This window comes from Cariama cristata, unplaced genomic scaffold (assembly GCF_000690535.1).
Source record: "Cariama cristata isolate BGI_N322 unplaced genomic scaffold, ASM69053v1 scaffold11433, whole genome shotgun sequence".
Taxonomy (NCBI): Eukaryota; Metazoa; Chordata; class Aves; order Cariamiformes; family Cariamidae; genus Cariama; species Cariama cristata.
In genome coordinates, this window is record NW_009606678.1 from 2,623 (window position 1) to 22,727 (window position 20,105).

At 37.9% G+C, this 20,105-nt stretch overlaps 1 protein-coding gene across 1 annotated transcript; it reads left to right on the forward strand.

The window, feature by feature from the left end:
* The first annotated feature begins 270 nt into the window (after nt 1–270).
* DLGAP5 (discs, large (Drosophila) homolog-associated protein 5) lies at nt 271–19,422 on the forward strand. Its single transcript, XM_009696461.1, has 18 exons — nt 271–522; nt 1,838–2,046; nt 2,513–2,605; nt 3,557–3,641; nt 5,799–5,903; nt 7,055–7,125; nt 8,809–9,104; nt 9,516–9,637; nt 9,720–9,849; nt 10,236–10,321; nt 11,132–11,292; nt 12,820–12,912; nt 14,132–14,351; nt 15,499–15,745; nt 16,097–16,154; nt 17,563–17,731; nt 18,164–18,213; nt 19,300–19,422. The coding sequence occupies exons 1-18, from the start codon at nt 282–284 to the stop codon at nt 19,420–19,422; spliced, it is 2,559 nt and encodes an 852-aa protein (XP_009694763.1). The 5' UTR covers nt 271–281.
* Nucleotides 19,423–20,105: the final 683 nt, after the last annotated feature.

The following is a 20,105-nucleotide window of genomic DNA, read 5'->3' on the forward strand; positions in this document are numbered from 1 at the left end:
GGCCGGCAGGCCAATCCCTGGCAGTGATGCCTTGTCCCCTACTAATTCTGTGTCGGACTTGTTGACCACTTAGCAAACAAACTAGCCCCTTGAATGCATAAAATAAAGAGAAATAATGATGAATCACTATTGAAATTGTCATTTGCATTTTCTCTGGTACACATACAGAAACAAAGAACCTAGGGCTTTGTTCGTAACATGCAAACTGTAATGAAAAGGGCAAAACAAAACATGACAGCTTTTTTCCTAATCGTTTATGACTTTTGTCTAGGGTCATCAAGATGGCTGCTACCTCCCAGTTTGCCAGTCGATACAAAAAGGATCTGAGTACAGAAACCCTGAGAGCAAAAGTTGCACGCAGAAAATCAATGCTTCAAAAGGAGAACAGGCACAAGTTGTTTGAAAAAGGCAGACAGTTTGGATTGGCAGATGTCAATGTTCAGCTCTCAAAACAGAGGGGAATTTCTCAACTAAATGAGACAAGTGAAATGTGCTCTCAAGAGAACAGCAGTGTAAAACAGAGTAAGTAAAGACTTGTTAAAAGCTTTTTTTTAACTTGTTAAAAATGTCTTTAAGTAGATTTAGTAACATTGTCACAGGAACCTAATTGTCGTCGACATTTTAATTTGAAGAAAAGGGTTAAGATTTAAAAACCAATGACTACCAGTTCTTCTAACTCTTAAGAAAATAAAAAAAAATAAAGTCTGAATACAGCTTTATCCTGCCTGCTGCTCCGGTGAGGCTTTGCTCTGATTTGTCTGCAGCAGCCAAAGGAAGAATGCGGTTTGCTATTAATATTCAATGGGAAGTCTCTTAATGATTGCTTTGTCATTCAAGAAGTGAAAAACCCTGATCTAAAATCTCGTCTAACATAGAACTGATGTCTGTCGTGTACTTAAAGTATGCTTAGAAATGGGTAATTGTATATTATAATTAGTCATATATAATTATAAATAGGTGAATGCATAGTATAGTTGTATTTTAAAAATTGCTAGTTTTTGATGTCTTATCTTTCCTGCCAGAAAATAGGGCCTGGATATATACTGAATTCTGCCTCCCTGGCTCTCCTGGATGCTTACGGTCTAAGGAATTCAGTTAATCTTTAAAAATGTTAACAGATTTCTTCAGAAATATTTTCACCTTCAGTATTTTGATAGCAGAAGATATTGGAGGAAGGAGTGCAACCCCTATGTAATCATGTCAAATATGAAATTTAAGAAACTTGTATCTTGATTATCTTCAATAAATTTTAACTTTAAGGAGATACTAATTTTTCAGATAGATGTGTAATTCAAGTTTGGCATCATCTTAAGGTTTTATTCCTTCATGTAATTTCTGCCTCATTCATTCTCAACCTGAGGCAGACTTTGGTATCTAAAGTTGACCTAAACTTCAGCTTTCAGTGACATTGCCAGTGTTTGAATAGAGAAACTGGTACATATAAACTAAATAAGTAGTTAAAGTGTTAACTTTAATACTAGTAACCTTGCAGGAACAGCCTGAACGCTGTAAAATGGATATGAAGTTACAGTATCTCTCAGGTGCGAATGTGGGGAGGTGTATTTGAAAGTTACCATTCAATACTCTTTTAGTGGGAAGGGTTAAAACAATTAAGACAATTTAAGCTTTTTGGCAAGCTAATAGATCACAAGTATTTGCATTTTAAGACTTTAATTGAAACTTGCAGGCACAGATTCCAGATGGTCTTCTGCTCTTTGACTTAGTATGTTCCTCTTCTAGTCTGGAAAAGTTTTTTTAAATTTTCTGACTTGCTTATTGTTGGCTCAAAAAATATCTTCCAAGCTTTTATAATGTGTGTCTTCCATCTTTGCTTCAGAACAATTTACAGATGCAGCCACCAAGAAGATTAATGAACGCAAGGAAATGCTCCAGCGCTATAAAGAAGAAAAGGAACTTCGAAAACTGAGGGAGCAGAGAGAGAAAGCAAAAAAGGGTGTGTTTAAAGTTGGGTTGTATAGACCAACTGCGCCTGGATTTCTTTCACTTGTACCTGAAGATCCAGTGATAGTAAAGCCAAGAGAGAAGGTAATAAGAGTAATATTAAATACCTAAATGAATTATATGTTGTATATTATATTAGATTTCTATTTATATCTGAAATTATGTGTATGTTATGCCAAATAAACAGTTTGTTTTGTAAATACTTTGTAAATATTTATTTTAGAATAAGGAACAATAAGGGAGTAATTTGGCTCTTTTTTTTAAAACAAAGCTGGAAATAGTACTAGTGATATGTTGATTTTTGTATTTATGATGATGTTCTCAGTTCAAAAACTGGACTGATTCATCCACAAATGAAACAGCCAAGTTATTTTAGAACTAGTAACTCGTTCCTGTTTAGTCCACTTGACTTGGAAAGTTTTTCAAATTAAGCACTTGACCCATTTTGCACGGGCATGTTACTTTCACACTTAGGCTTTTTGCCCACTCTGACAGTGATGGGGGAGAAAAAAGAGTGTGTTAACTCTTGTTTCCTTGGGGATGTTTCCAGGCAGCTCCTGCTTTCTCCGGGAGGATTACTCGATCAAAGGCCAAGAACCAAGAAGAAAAAACTGTGATACCAACTGCATCTAAGCACTCTATGGTTTGTTTTTTATATAAACTTCAGCAAATAAATTTAAAGGAAAGGATGTAATTATCCTTCAGATCATAACTCAGGGTTGTACACCTAGAAGTTGAGTGCTGTCTCTAAGGAGTTTTTCCTGGTGAGAAAGACAAATTAGATCAGAAAAGCTTTCAGCAAGCTGATAGACCACCTTGTGCTGAACTGAGCTACAGAGAGTTTGATTAGGTCAGTACAGAGAGAAGTGCACAGACCTGGATCAGTTTTTCAATACAAAATATTATAGTCGGCAGGGACTGCAGATATGTGTAGAGGCAGTAGTGTATTTTGAGACATTACGTTTTCGTTACACCAGTGCATCTCCCTTGAATACAGAAGGTCTGTCATGAATGCAGATTATAGTCAGTTCATTCTTCACTCAAAAATCACTGAAATGTTGGCATATTTTTACTGTGAATCTTGGCAGTCCCTTCTGCTATCAGTTGTATAAAAAGTAGGTTTTGTTGAGGAATTTCACGAGCAGTAATCTGTAAAAGAAGCTATATTTTGGATCTAGCACTCTTGCCTTGCAAAACTTGAATGCATTTGAAGGATCTCCAGTCAGAACTTTACAAAGGAACAACTGAGTTAATATTGTTAATTTTTTTCCTGAAAACTGATTTTTAAAACACGTAATATGTACTAAGATGCTGCAGTAATTGGCACCTAGTTTCACAGTAAACTGAAACTGTTTCTCACATACTTTTCCTCATTCTTTTTTCTGACAATTTCTTAATTAGTTGGATAACGCATGTTAACACGTCTAAAATGAGCTATTTTAGTTATTCTTAATTTCTCTTTTTACAGCCCTTTGTGCCAAATTATTTGGCCATTTGTTTTACTGGAGTCTAGGATAGAAAAATGAGGAAAGAAATTAGGCTGCTTAATTTCTGGAAATCTGATACTTCACAAAAAATGGATCTTTTCTTGTAGGTCTGTGCCAGTGGGCATAACGTGCGCCCTACCCAAGCAGGACGTAAACAGATGAGTACAGACAAAGCCGCTGAAAAAGAGAAAGGTAGGAAAGTAGTATGAGCCCTACATCTGAATCTGAAGGATGCTGATGGGGTTGGTTTTGGTTTTTTTTCCTGAGTCAGCAGTTGTGACATTATGGGAGGGAGGCAAGGAACACCTTTGGGAGAGAACCACAGTACGGTTTTGGGTGTAGAAAACCAGGAGTTTTTACGGTGGCCATTCCTACCAACTATGACAAGGGCAGCAACTGGCAGTTTATCAAGCGTGTGACTCGAGGTATTGCACGTCCTTGTTGCCTCTCTAGGCTGGGGGAAATGGAATGCAGGATGCTAGCTGTAGTGGTTACTGATTATTCACCCTAGGAGAGGGAAAAGAGAAAGGTCAGTAGGCGGAATTGCGTGATTGCTAGCTGCCTTGGCATCTGGAGCTTTGCAGAGCTTTCTGTTTGTCGCTAAGAATATCACATGTAGTAGCTGCTGCTATTACAGAAGAGCAAGTGACTTCACCTGGAAAGATGAAGAATAGGTGACATAAGTAAAATATGAATTTGCCTTGGTGTTGTGGGTAGTCTGAAAAATAGCGGATTGTATGAGCTGTAAATATTTTCAGTGAAGTCTTTCTTCCGTCTATACAGCAGATACACTGTTGTCTGTGCTCCCTAAATGAAACTGCTTGTGTAACTCGGCATTGAAAAAGGTTTGGAAAAGGATAGCCAACTGATAAAGCACATTAGCATATAATGTTGGAGACAGGAGCCTAAACTTCTGATACACACTAGTGCAACTGAGCTAATGTGTGATTGTCTTCTTCAATAAATGACAAGTACAATCTTAGATGTTCATATTTTACAACAGCCCCTTCTGTATCTGTCACTTTCTAGGTAACAATTACATACATTTCTTAAGAAAACAACAACAAAAATCAACCCGTGCCACCTTTAAGGGAGTAGAATACCTTTGATTAGAAATTCTTCCTGATAGCACAGTGATGTCCGTGCCTCAAGTAGATAAGACTAAGTCATGTGCAATATTGACGTTAGTGCAAGATATTCAGTAATTCAGAGTAAAATGACTTTTGCATCACTAATTTAATTAAATGAGCAAGCAGCAAACCTTTATTTAAATGAGTTTCAGTTTTAAACTCAAATTGGCTTGACACTATCTCTTCAGCCTTTAAGGAAATAAGGTCCCTTCTATGAATACTGAAAAGATCTATTATTAGTGATTGATATAACAATTAAAACATTTAATTTTTTAAAAATTGTCATCCACTAGACTTGATAATTCCTTTTGTGCTAAATCAAGAATATGCATTATGTGTATTTAAACACTAGTATAAAAATGTTAAGGAAGTGAATGCTTGGATAAATCAAGTGTTATAATTATTTATCTAGTAATTTTTTTTCCCAACTTGTCATTCAAGTTTTCACCGAATTGCAGCTTGTCATTAAAAACACAAATAACATTAACGATATCCAAGTGGGGCTACTGGAATTCAGGCAGATGTAGAAAGGGAGGCTATGAAATAAAGAGTTCCTGTTAAATTTTTCTGTGCAGGAGAATGCTGTCATTTTTGAAGGATATTAGAAACAGTACTAAAATACAAAGATGAAAATGATTAAGATGGGTAATAGTGCATGAACTTGTCATATTTTATAAAATATTTCAGGAGCAATTTGTCTTATGAATACTTTGTTAGATTACATTAAATTCAGACTTTAGAATACTTTCATATAATGACCAGAGCATCGCTTTGTTACACAGATGGTTTGCTTAAGGTGCCAGCTGTGCAAATAACCATGGCAAGTTACTACTCTAGGAAGCTTCAACTGTAAAATGGGGATGATGTTGGTTCTGATTGCGGGGAACATTGAGAAGGGTTCCTTAAGCTTTGTACATGGCATCTAGCATGCTGGTACCTTGATGGTCCTGGAGGTACTACTGTACAACAAAAACATCTTCAGTTAAGATCCTTCAGAGCATTGACTTGATGGCAAGGCTGAGCTGTGCTGTCCCTGTTTAGCACTGCTTGCACTGAACTGACAAAAAAAAAAATAAACAAACTTGATTCTAGCAAGCGAATGGAACTGATAATTGCTAGTGCACTTATCTGATTTCTACAAAACATAAACTTTCAGTTACATTAATTGAGTGCATCTCCTTATTAAGCTTGAAATCTCTGGAATGAATATTTCTTGCAGTGTTGCAGACTGCAGTCCAGACAGCCTCAAACGTAAGAATCACCAGAGCAGCCTCCTCTGCAGCTAGGCAGATGCTGAAAACAACAGCTACTGCTGCTACTACTGGTAAGTGAGGTGGTGTAAATAGTCCTGCTTGCGTAGCTCAAGCCTGGTTTGCAAGTATTTGGAATAGTGTGCTGTAAAGAGATACCATCTAGTACTGGATAAGTGAGCACTGGAAACAACATATGTACATTTATATGCTGCTGTTAGACTCATTGTCAAATGATATACTAAGACAGCTCTGTCTTTAGGATCTTGCTAATCTCTCAGGCACTCTGCTGTAGGGATACATGTCAACTTGTTCTGAACTGTCTTAGCACACTCCATTCTGCAGTGTAACTATCTCCTTTGAATAGATACACTGTATGTAAATCATGCCAAATTGTCATGTGAGAAAAAGACTGAATACTGTATCACTTAGACTCTCATCCGGAACTCTATTGCAATGTTTAAATCAAGATATTAAAACCAACATTGGACAGTTTTGCCTAAAATCTGTCCATGTGGAGCATCAATATCCATGTGGTAATTATAAACTAAAAGAACAAACCCAGAACTGGTAAAGATTTGCCGGTTTGGTGTAACACTTATTTAGGGACATATGATTATTAAGTCTGTGACCAGGAACAGATACCTCCAGAAGAGAAGACAGCATATGTTTTTCAGGTCAGGAATTTCTCTCTGTCCATGTTTGTGTGTTTACTAGAATAGGGGAACATGATGGTTACTGAAGGGGAAATTTTTAGTATATATTCTTGTTCTCAGGATATTCTCTAGAATGTTTTGCCGTGTCCTTTGTATTGTATATGACAGAAGTTAACCCCTAGGCTGAAAGCACAGCTTTGATACTATCGGTTTCAGTTCACCAACAGAAATCCTGTGCCATCTAGAAATTTAAAATTTGAACTCAAATTGGCTTGACAGTATCTCTTCAGCCTTTAAGGAAATAAGGTGACTTTCATTTTTAGTATATGACAACATCTAAAGACTTAATGAATCTGTTTTCCTTTCTAGGTGATACATCTCTTAGTAGGCTGTTAAATCCTAGGCCAAGTTTTCTTTTGAATGTGATGTCTGCCCTCTAGCCACCTCCCACTCGAGGAACAAAACGGTCTCTCCCTACCTTTAGACACTGGATTTTTATGGCAGTCTTTTGGTGAAAGATTATCTTAATCAGAAGCCTTTTTGACCTTTGGGAGTTTCTCTCATTCTAGGTAACCAGTCACAGAGAAAGACAGCAAATGTAGGAAAGCAGAAGAAAGCAGTCAAGCCTGACATCATGGAGGTAGGTCATTTAATATTTGAAATGGAAAAGCAGTAAAACTGATTTAAGAGCCAATAACAGTGTAATTGTAGCTCAAATATGCTTATGTTCAAGCACAGAAGTAATAAGAAGTTCACTAATAAGCTAGATTTTGGGAAGAAGCTATATGTATTTATGTTGCCATATTTTAGAAATCAAGATGAAATTTAGTGATAATATGGATGACTTGATTATTAATCAAGATGTAGACAATGATTTAAATTAGACAAGAAATTCTTACATGACATATTTCATGTCTGATGTTCTAACTAGTAAAAAAAAAAAAACAAACCACCTGCTTTGCTGGTTTTATCTAGCATTTGTAAGTTTTGTGCAGTTCATTCCTTTTTGAAACATACTCTGAATGGATCCTTTTCCTGCTCAGGTGGTGATATGAGACTCCAGAAGCTAAGAAATAAGTGCATTTTTAGGTTTTGAATCACCAGAATATAAAGCTGGAAATGTTATTCTCTGCAAGGTAGACAGGATTTGTCATAATTAAAACCAGTTATTGCAGTTCTTAGTGTCACTGCTATAACAAAAGTTTTCTGCATCTACGTAGAAACAGCAGTATGTGAATTCATTGTAGTCCTCCAGCCCAAGTTCCCAAACAATTTATGTGTGCATTCATGCGCTGACAGTCCTGCATGAGAACTATCCATGATTTTTCTGCTTTGCACTCCGCTATTCCCTTTCGCCTCGTGTCTCCCTCGCGCCTTCCATCTCCACTCCTCTTTCCATAACTGCAGCTGTGCTCTAGTATTGCCTTGAAACTGCTGCGATCAGGCACAAACACTGGCAGGAGGTAAGAGGCACTTATATCTTCGCTTCGATAAGTACCTCTTCACAGGCAGGAGATGCTTTGTGCTGCCGGTTGGTAAACTCTTGCTGTAAGCTCAGTCATCTCGTTTCAAGAAGTGTGTTAAAAGTTGAATTCAAGGCTTACATTCCAAGCAGGGGTATCTAAAGTATAACAAGACTTTCGGTGGATTGAAGATGCATATTTTCTTGAAAAACAATCTAGGTTCTTTTGACTGGTTTGAGCTAACAATATCTCAATATAGGTATCTCAGAAATGCATTCTGTATGACTATCTGGTCACACATCTCATAGGAATGTGGACTCAACTTACTAACTTTTTCTCCTCTTTTAATGACGTTCTGTGGTCCTAACTGCACTTGTCTTGGGCTGCATTCCTCAGCTATCAGCTTATTTTAGCTTGTTCTTCACTTCTTGGATTAGAGTATGTGTATAAACTGTGATTATTCAACAGGCCTAGTTGGATTTGGAGCCAGTAATTCTTCTCTTGAGGAGCTTATCACCTTAAAGCATTTTGGTTTTTTCTAGCAGTGGGAGAAAGCGTTTGCTAATTTTAATTACTGTTTTGGTAGGTGAGGTGTTCGCCTCCTTTAGCCCCTTCAGTGGATTGTTGCATTCCTCATAGTGAAGTGCTACTCCTGTTGCTAGAATTATTTGCAGGTGTTGGGCCTATTGGTAAATCATGACTTCTGTACACCTATGCTATCGTAGAAAGCGACTAACCTTGAAACTGTTCCCTTCCAGGTGGCTTTCAGGTAGTCATATTATAATTCAGCCCGTTCCTATAGTAAACACCTCATTGATTTGATAATGTAGTGTTCACTTTGTCTGTTTGTGCTGTTATAGGTAATTCCTTTTAAACACGAAGTGGATAAAAATGCTCAGCTGGATCCAGCGATGAAAGGTTCTGCAGCTGATTCTGAAAATTCAGTGTCAATACAACTTCAACAGGAACAAACCTCAGCGGAAAACAAAAACAATTCTGCTCCAGGGAGACCCAGAACACGCTCTTTTGCACCTCAAAACTTTGTATTTCAGCCATTAAGTGGATTAGCAACCTACAAAGTTACACCCATGACTCCTTCTAAGGCAAATGCATTTTTGACACTTGATGCCTTCTGGGATTTTTCAAAGTCTCCAGTGTAAGAGTCTTTCTTCTAATAGCCTAAAATGCAAGTGAACCCCTCTGTGATGATACAGAAAATGTCATCTTTCTATAGAGAGATTCCCTGTGTAATAAACTCTTGTGATGTCAAAATACCTGATCATCATGGTTGCTGTCACTGCTTAAATGTGGACTTAATACAACAGCAAAGAAAGTGATATAATCCATAATTCTGTGTATGCTTTAGAAGTAGAGCAGCTCTGTATATCGGGGGCTGTGCCATATATCTCTCTGCACAGATTTATTCATTTTAATAGGATTTGCTTGAGTTCTCTAGGGTTGTGTGTAGGATTGCCTTCTAAATTGTGCATTTTTGTGTATTTGGCCATGTTTGATGTCAGTTTCTCAATGTGTCTTAACCCTAAATGTATTTTTTGTTTGTTTCCAGTAATATAATTGAAAAATCCAGTGAAACTAAGGCACAAGAGCCTGGCTTAAAAAGTCAAATTTCACCTGCTGGTAAAGGCATTCAAGAAGAGCAAACCACTACAAGTTTGAAAGGAGAAAAAGGTAGGAAGTTCACATTTAATTTATCATTCTAATGTTTTTAGTTTTCACCACATTCTGAACAAATGCCTTTCGTATTTTTCAGCACATGAGTCAGATGAGAAGACTTCCATTCAGAGACCAAATGAAACGAGTACTGTCTTTACAGATACAACAGCACTTGAAACAAAGTCAGATGATATAAGAGAGCAAGAGCATGATGTGCCCTATTTCAGGTTTGTGTTCATTTGTTTCACTTCCCTGTTGTCCATTCTGAGCTCCTTCACGTAGGTAACGAGACCTCTTGTAAAGATTAGCTTATGGTGGTTGGTGTCTGCCAGCAGTGACCTGAGTAGGCACGCACCCTTTTGCATTATTAGGGCAAGTAAAGAATATAAAATTCTGGACACTAACACCCTGTCCTAAGGAACAAAAGCTTGAAAACAGTAGAAAAGAAATTGTCTCAGCCAGTCAGGAAACTAAAACAATGTAATGGCTTCTGCTCCAAGACAGTGTAGCTTCTCTGAAGGCAAAAGGATAGTAACCACTGACAGTCACAAGTAGTGACAGCGGTTAGAAAATTCTCCAAAACCTTGTTTTTTCACTATCCCTTTATTTTTAGAAATATTGTTCGGTCTGAGACAGAGAGGCTGATGTCTCAGGTCCTCCAGTGGAATGGAAAATTTGAGCTGGACATTCCAGAGGATGGTAAGACTAAACTGTAACAGGTATTAGAAGGGGCGTTACGGTAACTGAAGGGGACAGAGGGAAGTATGTGTGTCTGAATGTATTTGCAAAGTAGCACTGTAGTAGAAGTTTTATTATATAAAGTTTAGAGTTGTATCTGCCTCAGGACAAGAAGGCATGCTTTATCTCATGCTTTTTCTTCACCATGAGGGTGGTGAGGCAGTGACACAGGTTGCCCAGAGAAGCTGTGGATGCCCCATCCCTGGGAGTGTTCAAGGCCAGGTTGGATGGGGCTTGGGGCAACCTGGTCTGGTGGAAGGTGTCCCTGCCCATGGCAGGGGGTTGGAACTGGATGGTCTTTAAGGTCCCTTTCAACCAAACCATTCTGTCATTCTATGATCTCCTAATACTAAAACTTCTGTGTAGTACTTGATATGATAGTGGTTGACACTAAAATGAACAAAGTGTGTATCAAAATAGTTTTTCTGTTGTCAGTTTTAAGTGTATTTAAATGTATGAGCTTTAGTCAAGCCGATTTTTTTAAAAATAAAATTAATTTTTAATGTAGAATAAATGTCCTTATCTGGGAAAATGAAGATGGCTCATCAAAGCTTATCTTAGAGATAATAACATTTTTTTTTGAAAGAGGCAAGTTTAAAGCAGTTCAATGGATAGGTATGCTCTATCTGAATTGTATCGCAGGTCTGCAACAGATGAACATAGTCAAATGATAAACAGATTCCAGACTCTTCAAATACTTATTTAAATCAATTGTGAAATGATGGATTATTCAAAGATGTACTTTCTTTATTGTTTTCCTGTTGCTATCAGCTAAAGATCTTATTCGCACCACAATTGGTCAGACAAGACTGCTCATAGCAGAAAGGTTTAAACAATTTGAAGGACTGGTGGATAATTGTGAATTTAAACGAGGTGAAAAAGAAACAACGTGTACGGACTTAGAAGGATTTTGGGATATGGTTAATTTTCAGGTATGTACTTGCATGTTAACCTACTATGATAAAGTTGATGGGGTTATTTATGAACAATTAAAACTTTTCTTTGTTTTTTGAATAATCAGATTGTGATTTTTTTTTTTAATGTAAAAAATTCAGGTCCTTGTTAACATTTCTGATAGTGAATAGTACCAGTTGGTATACTATGATTTAGAATTCATGGACCAGTTCATCTGTTGTCTTCTTGTGGCCTGTGTATCTTGCTTTTCTCTGGAATGGAGGCATGTAGCCAAGTCTTATTCTGATTTGGAGTGAGTTTACAATCACAAGATCTACCTGGATGGAAAGCTGGGAGCTTTTGGAAAATTCCTGGAGCTCACCTGAAAAATAGAGGTTCCATGCTTCACTATGAGAATAATGCAGAAACTACAATAACCTTATTTAGGAGTGAGTTTAGGTGGTAGAAAACCTTAATCTCTCTTTCTCTGTTGATGCTTCCATTGGTTTCAGAATGAAATATAATATTCTAAGTTATCAAAGGGCTCTCAACAGTATTTGTAAATCGGCATTCAACAAAGGAACTTGTAAATTAAATGCAAAGATGGATTTATTGTTAAGGTCGTAGTCATAGGTCTTGAATTCCCACCAGAAAGTGTAAGAGTTTGATCTGCTGCGTCAGAGAGATTTGAAGGGAGCTTTGCTAGAACCAGTAACTTGAAAAACAGGGTTTATCTATGCTTACTATGTATCTGGGAGCAGCTCAAGTTTCTCCTGAGCTTCCCCACCATTTCTTTTAGATAAACTTGAAGTAACAGCATTGCTGACTCTGTCCCTTTTTGCATTTGTTTTTTGTTTGTATCCTCTGAGTTTCAGGGAGGATGTAAAGGACTTGCCACTTCAGTGACTGATCTGCTGGACATAAATAAGCCTTGTACGGCCTTACTAGCGAATGAGGCAAGTGTCTTCATGACAAAGCCTAAGGAGAACAAGGCTGTTGCATCGAGTATCAGTCAGGGAGGAGATGCCACAGAGCTAGTTTGTCACTAAGAAGCATAGATTGCATCAGGAAGCTGTTTAGGCCAGCAGTTTAAAGGAGCAAACAAGCTTGCATAGTGTGTTTCCTGTGTAATGAAAGACTCGTGCTCATTTGGATAAAGGCTATTATGCAATGTGTTCTTTTGCATTCCTTAAATGCAGCCATTGTCACGGTGTGCTTGAGTTCAGTACCAGAACAGGTTGTAAACCAACTCCTTCATTTTAGATGTTAGATCTTACCGAACAGTTCTGTACTTCCCCTACTAACCTTTAAACTACAGCGATGAGACCAGTCTTGTCATCTAATCTGAAGCTTGTGTAGGTTGGTGTAACCTTCACATCAACTGTATGAGAACATTTAATACTTTTGTATCAGTTGGTGGCTTAATTTGCTTCCGTATTTAAAGCAAAAGTACTTAAATGCATAACTACACTTAAATTTGTTATCTGATTTTATGAAACACTGTTCTGTTGTGAATCTGATAAGTCTGGAAAATTAAACCTGGACTTTTCTGGGCTTTCCAATAGATCAAAGATGTGAATAAAAAATTTGATAATCTGAAGAAGCTTCAAGATAATGAGTGGCAACCATTTGATGTCCCAAGCAAAGCAACTGTCAAGGTATGAATAGCCCCTAAAGCATGTCTCCTAAGGCATCAAGATGCAACAGTGTTGAGTTGTCTAGAATAACTGGTAAGCTGCTATTGCAGTAATGAATTCTCATCTTAAATGGAAGTTCCTTCTAAAGCCCTACTCATCTGGCTTCTTTAGGTGTTAATGTTTAAAAATTCAGTGAAATTCCTTTTGAGATGCACCCTTCTCCCTTGCATCTCCCAAGTGCACTTGTATTAGTTGGTGTTTGTAATGCTAGTTGCCTCTTTTGGCTGGAAAGATTAGAACTAAGAATTAACAATTACTCTTTTGGAGTCATTGGACTCTTTGCTAGTAAGACAAATCTGTCAAATTTAGAACAGAAATTTACCCTTCAGATGTAGAACACTTTATCTGGGCCACTGGTGTTGGCACTGACTTAACTGGAAAGGAAACCACATGGGAATTTGGCAGTGACCGCCAGTTTTGAGCAGTGACTGCTAAATTATAATGGTATCCCCTTAAGACAGCACCATGGGTAGCATTAAAGCTGAGTTTTCTAAGCACAAAACGGATCTGACACTATCAAAAATAAGTTATTGAAGTTATTGCTTATTGCAAAATAAGCTTTGATGTAAGCTACTTTATCTGCTCTTTGGTTTGGAATATATAATTGCTTCTAATAACTGAATATCAAGTCATATTTGCATTGGCTAAACTCTGTCCAGTTCCTTGAGACTGCATGACTAATCGTAAAAACGATATGCAAGGTCGATAAGAAACTCCAGGCACAGGAAACTGGAGGGAATGTAGTTTGAGCGAGCTGCCTGTAAATGTCACAACCCTGCAGATGGTACAAGATGCAAAACTTCTTTGAAAAATCGAATGCCAGGAGAGACTTCACTGGCTGACTGGTATCTGTCCTGCGGTTACCTTATCTCCCTGCCACTAGGAGTCCCTGTATCCCACCGCTTTCAAAAATGTTAACTGGATTTGTTAGAAAAAAGTTGTACGAAGGATTTCTGAACTGCAGACTCAATATGAAAAATCCTTAATATTGTCACCGCAAACTAACCTTGATAGCCAAATGGCGGTCCAAGAGATTCTGGAGATGAACGGAGACCTTCTCTCCAGCATGTCTGTTGCCTGTTGCTGTCTCTATGTGTGGCCAGCAGCTACATAGATGTTCATGTGTAATTGCTTCTATCCGAAGCTTCCAGATGTGACCCAGACTTACTTAAAATTTCAGAAAAAGACTGTTCCAAATGGAGTGTGTAAACCAAAGCTGGGAGCAGCTGGAAGAACTGCTGCCCGAAACCGACTTGCTGCTGTAAAAGCAGCTATGAGGGATAAAATGAAGCCTGACGGAGCCGCCGATTGTACACATCAGGAGAAGCTACCAGAAGTAGAGAAAGTGGTTTTTGAAGCAGGATTTTTCAGAATTGAAAGCCCTGTGAAAACCTTTCCAGGTGGGTGAAGCTTAATCATGACTTCTGTGACCTGAAAGTACTGAAGAGAGTAACCAGTCTCATTGAGGAAAGGAATTACGCTGTTTATACTGGATACAGCTGCAGTACTGGACACAATATTTCAACTAATGGTTGATTACGTCAGGGATCCAAAGTAAACTGTTGTACATGAATGTACCGATTTGAGTGATTATAGCAACATGAAATCTCTGCCTACAGAAAGGTAAAAGCAGCTGGTTCATGTTTTTTCAGCATATGTTTAATAATGAAGTTTTAATCTGAGTGTTCCCAGACTTAGCTGATGAACCTGTTCATCAAAGTCAATGCAGGCTAATGTCCTCTATTTGTAAGGCAGGAACTGTGATTTTTTTGAACTAAATCTCTTGCAGTGCTGTCTTCAAAGCTTCAGATAAAGTATATCCGTAATCTGTATTCATGTTCAACAAGATTGTAACATAATTCCAGTCTGCTATAAAAGCTGTTTAATAGTGGGCTTTTTTTTTAGCAGATGCTCAAAATACAACTTAATTTTCAGTATCTTATCTTATTGCAATCTATGTGAAGCCTGTGTTTCCAGTAATCGTTGACTCTTTGGGAGCCGTTCTGCTTGTCTCCCATTTCTAGTTCATAAGTTGACTTTGAATTTCCCTTTTTTTTTTTGTGTAGATCTCTTTTCTCATCACAAGACTAGCAATTTTTTCCTATGCCTCTTGTTAGTAGAGGAGACCTTCTGAAAAGCTTTGAGCAACACTGGGTTTAAGCAAGCCCTAGCAGAGACTCTCTTACAAGAATCAATTCTGAATCTGTGTCTTTTTGATTCTATCAAAATTATCTAATGTGAAAGGTGGAAATTAATGACAGCTTTCACCAGATGGACTTTTTAATAAGAACAGCATGTCTCATTATTTCAGGTCCTTTGTGAAGGGTTAGTCATTACTAAATTGCTTAGCTGGAGTTGAGGTAGTTTTATAACTGACTGACCTAATCTTGTAATTTTTTTCAATTTCCCCATGCAATGTATATAAGATTTCAATATAAAATTTGTATAAGCAGAAAAAAATAGCGTTCCTAGCTAGAATCATAACAAAGAGTTGATTTCATCTTCTGGAAACTGCTGTAGCAATGAAACATTAAACGCTTTTTTCAGACTTGCTTTCAAAGACACCTCGCAGATCTTCGCAGCGGACTTCTGGAAAACTGGCAACTCCAAGATCATCCAGTAGAGCTTTGCTTCAGAGCATTCCTTCTGCTCTTCATAACCCTGAAGATACAACTGCAAAACAAACACCGGTGCTCAAAGGCTTCCACCCAGCACAAAATTTGAAAATGCACCAGTTTCCCACTGGAAAAACTCCCCCACTGGAAAAACTCCCTGGTGGTTTTCTTGAACAGAGGTAGACATGTTAAGGCAGCTTTTAATTAACTTTGTACAAATACTTTTCTAGTTTTAACTGAAAGAATTAATATTAATACCCATTAAATGTTACCTTCCACTTTGGCAGTGTTAAAGGTTGCAAAATCCTTGTGTCTTTTCCTTCCCTCAAGCAAATATTAAGAGTTTGTCCAAATGTAATTTTACTGGTGGGGTAGAAGTTTATTTTTTACCTAGAAAATTTGATGTAGCTGACCAGTGCCAAACTAGCAAGCATAATTGCAGAACAAATCGTAAGATCAGTTGGGTAAGTCAAAAGATGATTGAAGGTGATTGATGAAGGTGATTGACAACATTTTGGTTTCTCTTTCAGCATTTCTGTAGTTGCAGAAGAACACTGTCCTGTTGCTGGCACAGCAGAGGGAACTAAGGTAAGTCATGCATAGCTCATGTATGTGCTTTCAATATTTTGTTATTATTAGCAAAAAAAAAAAAGTTCTTTTTATTGGCCCCAGATGCTTGGATTTCTGATCAAATCCTCATTTGGGTATCTTCTGTGTTTCTCAGGCTGGTGCTTTTTCCTTCTCAGTATGGACATAGATAGGGAGTGCTGCAGTTTGGGGAACTTGGCTAGCTCTTTGGGAGCTATCTTTGGGAGGTCCTGCTGGCTGCTGTATGAGGACACTTGTTGTTTGGGCAAGCAATGTTCCTTGAAGTCCACTACCTGTTTTCTGGTGTGAATTTTTTTAAATGCTTTGGTATTTGGGGACCGTGACTAAAGGCAACAGTGGTATTTGGGTCTCTCAGTCCTCATGGTGCCGTAGCAGAGTATTGGGCTGTTATACTCTTTAAAGGTATAGCAAGAGCAGTGTTCCTAATACAAGTATCAGAGTTCAGAAATCCATGCCCTGAAATGTTCGAGGACTTGGTGACATGCCTACATTTGAATAACCTTAAAAAAAAAAAACAGGAATGTGGCCTCCATAGTTTAGATGATACTGTGTTACTCGGTGAAAGCCAGTACTTTGCAATTAAACATCCTTTAGTACCTTTCATTGGAAATGGAGTATCTTAATTTTGCTTGTTACTGCTTGGATCTGTGCCTGACTGCAGCAGTAGTTCATGTGTGTCCTCTTCATATGTGTAATATTACATTTTTTTAAAAAAAATCATCTTGGTTTGTTCTTATGCTTTTTACTTCATCCTTTCCCTATCAAATGAGAAATCGCTTGTTGGTGATGTCGCTTTCTGGGGAAAGGTGTGGTGATCTTTAACTTTCAGTATTGTTGATGGGTTTTTCTTGAGATAAAGTCTCATTAGAGAACATCCTTGGAATGTTTTTGGCACTTGAAGTTCCAAAAAGTTCTTTCATGTGGAAGAACTTCCTTTATACTCTCAAAGAGATTATCAAGCTTACAAGGGTATTTGAGAAATAGTTCATGTGAAATGGATCACAGTCTTAAGCTGTGAGCCTTGTCCTGCCTGTGCTTTGTACAGTGTCTGGAGTTAAAATCCTCTCTCCTGAATTGTCCCTAAAACCTGTAGACTAGATGTATGGACTTGACTTGACGTAACAGGGACATGCTGGTTTCTGTAAACTCACATCCCTTGAACGTCCTGGGTACCTTTTCATCTTTGTGCCTTCTGCATCAAAAGCTGACAAAGTTCCTTTTATTGCAGACAAAAAGAAAATAAAGCTTCCTAGTGTCATAGGTACTGCCTCACATCAGCCAGATTTCACTGACGCTTTCCTTCTGGCTCTCTGAGAAGCAAATACTGCTACTCCAGACATCTTACCCTCTCAGAGGGCCACGAGCAGTGAAAATTCCTGTTTTTCAGGTGCTGGAAAATTCAAGCAGTGAATTAAAAGTAATGGATGGCATGGAAGAGATGGAACTATCTGCTGCAGAACAACAAGCACAAGATATTGTCATGTGCAGTCCAGAGAAGGATAGTGGCACAGCAAGTAACTTTGCCCAGTCTGTAGAACCAAAAATACATCAAACAGGTGCGTATCTTAAAGCTGCTTAGTATAGTTTGTGTGGTATTGCTGGGCCCTTATGTTTGTTCTAAAGTTTTATGATAGTCTAAATATTACTCTTTGAAATGATTTGTCATTGTAGCTTGGTTAATGGATGTATGCTGGTAGCAAAACCTCCTTTAGTTAGTATGACTTCTACATGCATTGCCCATGAGCAAACAGGGCCCCTCAGATTCTTCTGTGTAGTTTCCATGGGATATGTGAAGGAGAAAGCTAATATAAAAGGCTTGAAATAGAAGTAAATACAGACAGTTTAGGTTTGGTTTTTTGTTTTGGTTTGTTTTTTGTTTTGTTTTGGGTTTTTTTCCTAGTAAATGCAGAAGACAATAGGGGTTTTTCAGCTTTGACAGCATCAGACAAACTTTTTTTTATTAAAAATGAAATATTTATATTTTTCAGATGTTTCATGTAGCGATTTGACAACCATTGACAGAAATCCTTTTGATATGGTAAGTTCACCTTCAGGTTCATTTTACTAAGACAATCTGCCTGTTACAGTACTGTTAACCTTTCCTACAGAATCAGTTACTGCATGAAGTAAATTAAACTCTTTAAGATGTTATCAAGCCAACTCATGTAACTTTAAATACAAGCCACAATACAGCCTGTCTCCCTGCTCAGGCTCACACTGTTATTCCTTATTGCACATGAAGGAGTGTAGGATGAATCTGAGACATTTCTAACAGCAGAATGTCTGACTCTTATCAGATTGATCCTTTAAATAGTATTTCTTGGGAATTTCCTTGTAAATATTTACTAATATAATGAATGGCCTGGCCTTTTTCCTCCATTTTCCTCCACTTTCTTCTTGGGATTTTTTCAGATTTGTCCTGTCCCTTCTTTTATAGCTTTAACTTTTAGAGCTTGGAAGTAAGATTCAACAGGGAAAAGCAGGTGTGTAAAAACTTTCAAATTGTTAAAAGAATTTGGGTGTAGAATTCCTTGGATTTCATGAAAAATCCTTTTTAAAATATGAATTACTGATTGAAGTAATGAGTGTCTTCAGAATGGACCACATATTCACTTCTTATTTCGTGTCTGGAAATAAGCTTGCGAGGTTTCTTTTAAGAAAGTCCTGGTTCTTACAGTGCTACATGATTTTAACCTGGGGCTGTTGCTTTGAAACAGTATCGTTACATGAGCAAGCGTATTTTAGTATACTTAGATCTACTGAATCGTTGCAGGTTTTGTCTCTGCCTGACAGATCCATGCTTTGCTTATTCTAAAGCTGCGCCGTGTCCACACTACTGAGAGAGAGGCAAGAGAATTGCACGCTTCTCCTGCTCCCTCATCAAAAGCATTTTCTGCTAGCTATTGTCCCATGATGTTTATGTGGCCTCTCAAGCAGGCAGGCACCTAGCGTACATAAGCAGTTGCCTGACAGTATTTACTCTTGGTCTGGTGTTTATACAGATGTCATTAGAGAAAGGAGAATTTACTATTAGCTTATTTCATATGTCATTGCAGTGCTGTTTTTCAGAATAGATGCCTGTTCCTCGAACACTTAACTTTACACTCTTTGATTTCTCCCACAGCCAACGCTGGATGCTGAGCTTCCCTTCACTCCAGTCAGGAACAAAGCCCAGAAGTTTGCAGCAGCTGCAGCACTCGGTGATCTTATTGTATTTTCTCCTCTTTCTCCCTCTGGGGAAAAATGAAGAGTGACTTGAAATTCAAAATGGGTAAATTATATTAACAAAAAAAGCCCCACAGAGGATATCTGGAACACAGTCTGCTACCCTTGAACTGTGTTCTGAGTGAATGAATACCTGTAATATTTTGTAGTGGAACTTATTAAAATATTTTGTAACATTTTATGACGCTATAAGTACTGCTGTATATTAGTAGTGGGGTGTTTACTGGTTATACCTGCTGTATCCAATGATACTCTAACTACAGCCTGAAATATTTTTATTTTTGTATAATTTCATGTATTTCCTGTCCACTTCAAGTTGTAAAACTATTCATCTTTAAGCTTTTCTGTTCTGACCTCACTTACCTCATGAATTATTATTAGACTGGCTGTACCTGTGCCCTATTTCTGATGCGAGGGCACCTCCTTGGGGGTAAGACTCGGCCTGTTGCCTCCCCCAAAGCACTGTTTCGTACTTGGTCACTGCTGGAAGGGTACCGTTCCACCCTTAGGCTCCCATATTCTGTGCATGAGCAACCGCTTACTCAGCAGCTGTGGCAGGGTTTGATGCATGTAATTCTTACCTGAGGGAGTCTTCCTGGTGTTTAACAACCACTTGCTTTGTAATAGTAGCGACTCTCTCAGAACAAGGATTTCAAAGTCAGGTAATATCTTTTCCTGGCAGTGTAATAAAATAGGCATTGATTA

Coding starts and splice junctions, on each gene's coding strand:
- DLGAP5 (XM_009696461.1), top strand. CDS start 282: ATGGCTGCTACCTCCCAGTTTGCCAGTCGATACAAAAAGGATCTGAGT. Junction 9,105..9,515: donor GATTTTTCAAAGTCTCCAGT/GTAAGAGTCTTT, acceptor GTTTGTTTCCAG/TAATATAATTGAAAAATCCA. Junction 12,913..14,131: donor CAAGCAAAGCAACTGTCAAG/GTATGAATAGCC, acceptor TTAAAATTTCAG/AAAAAGACTGTTCCAAATGG.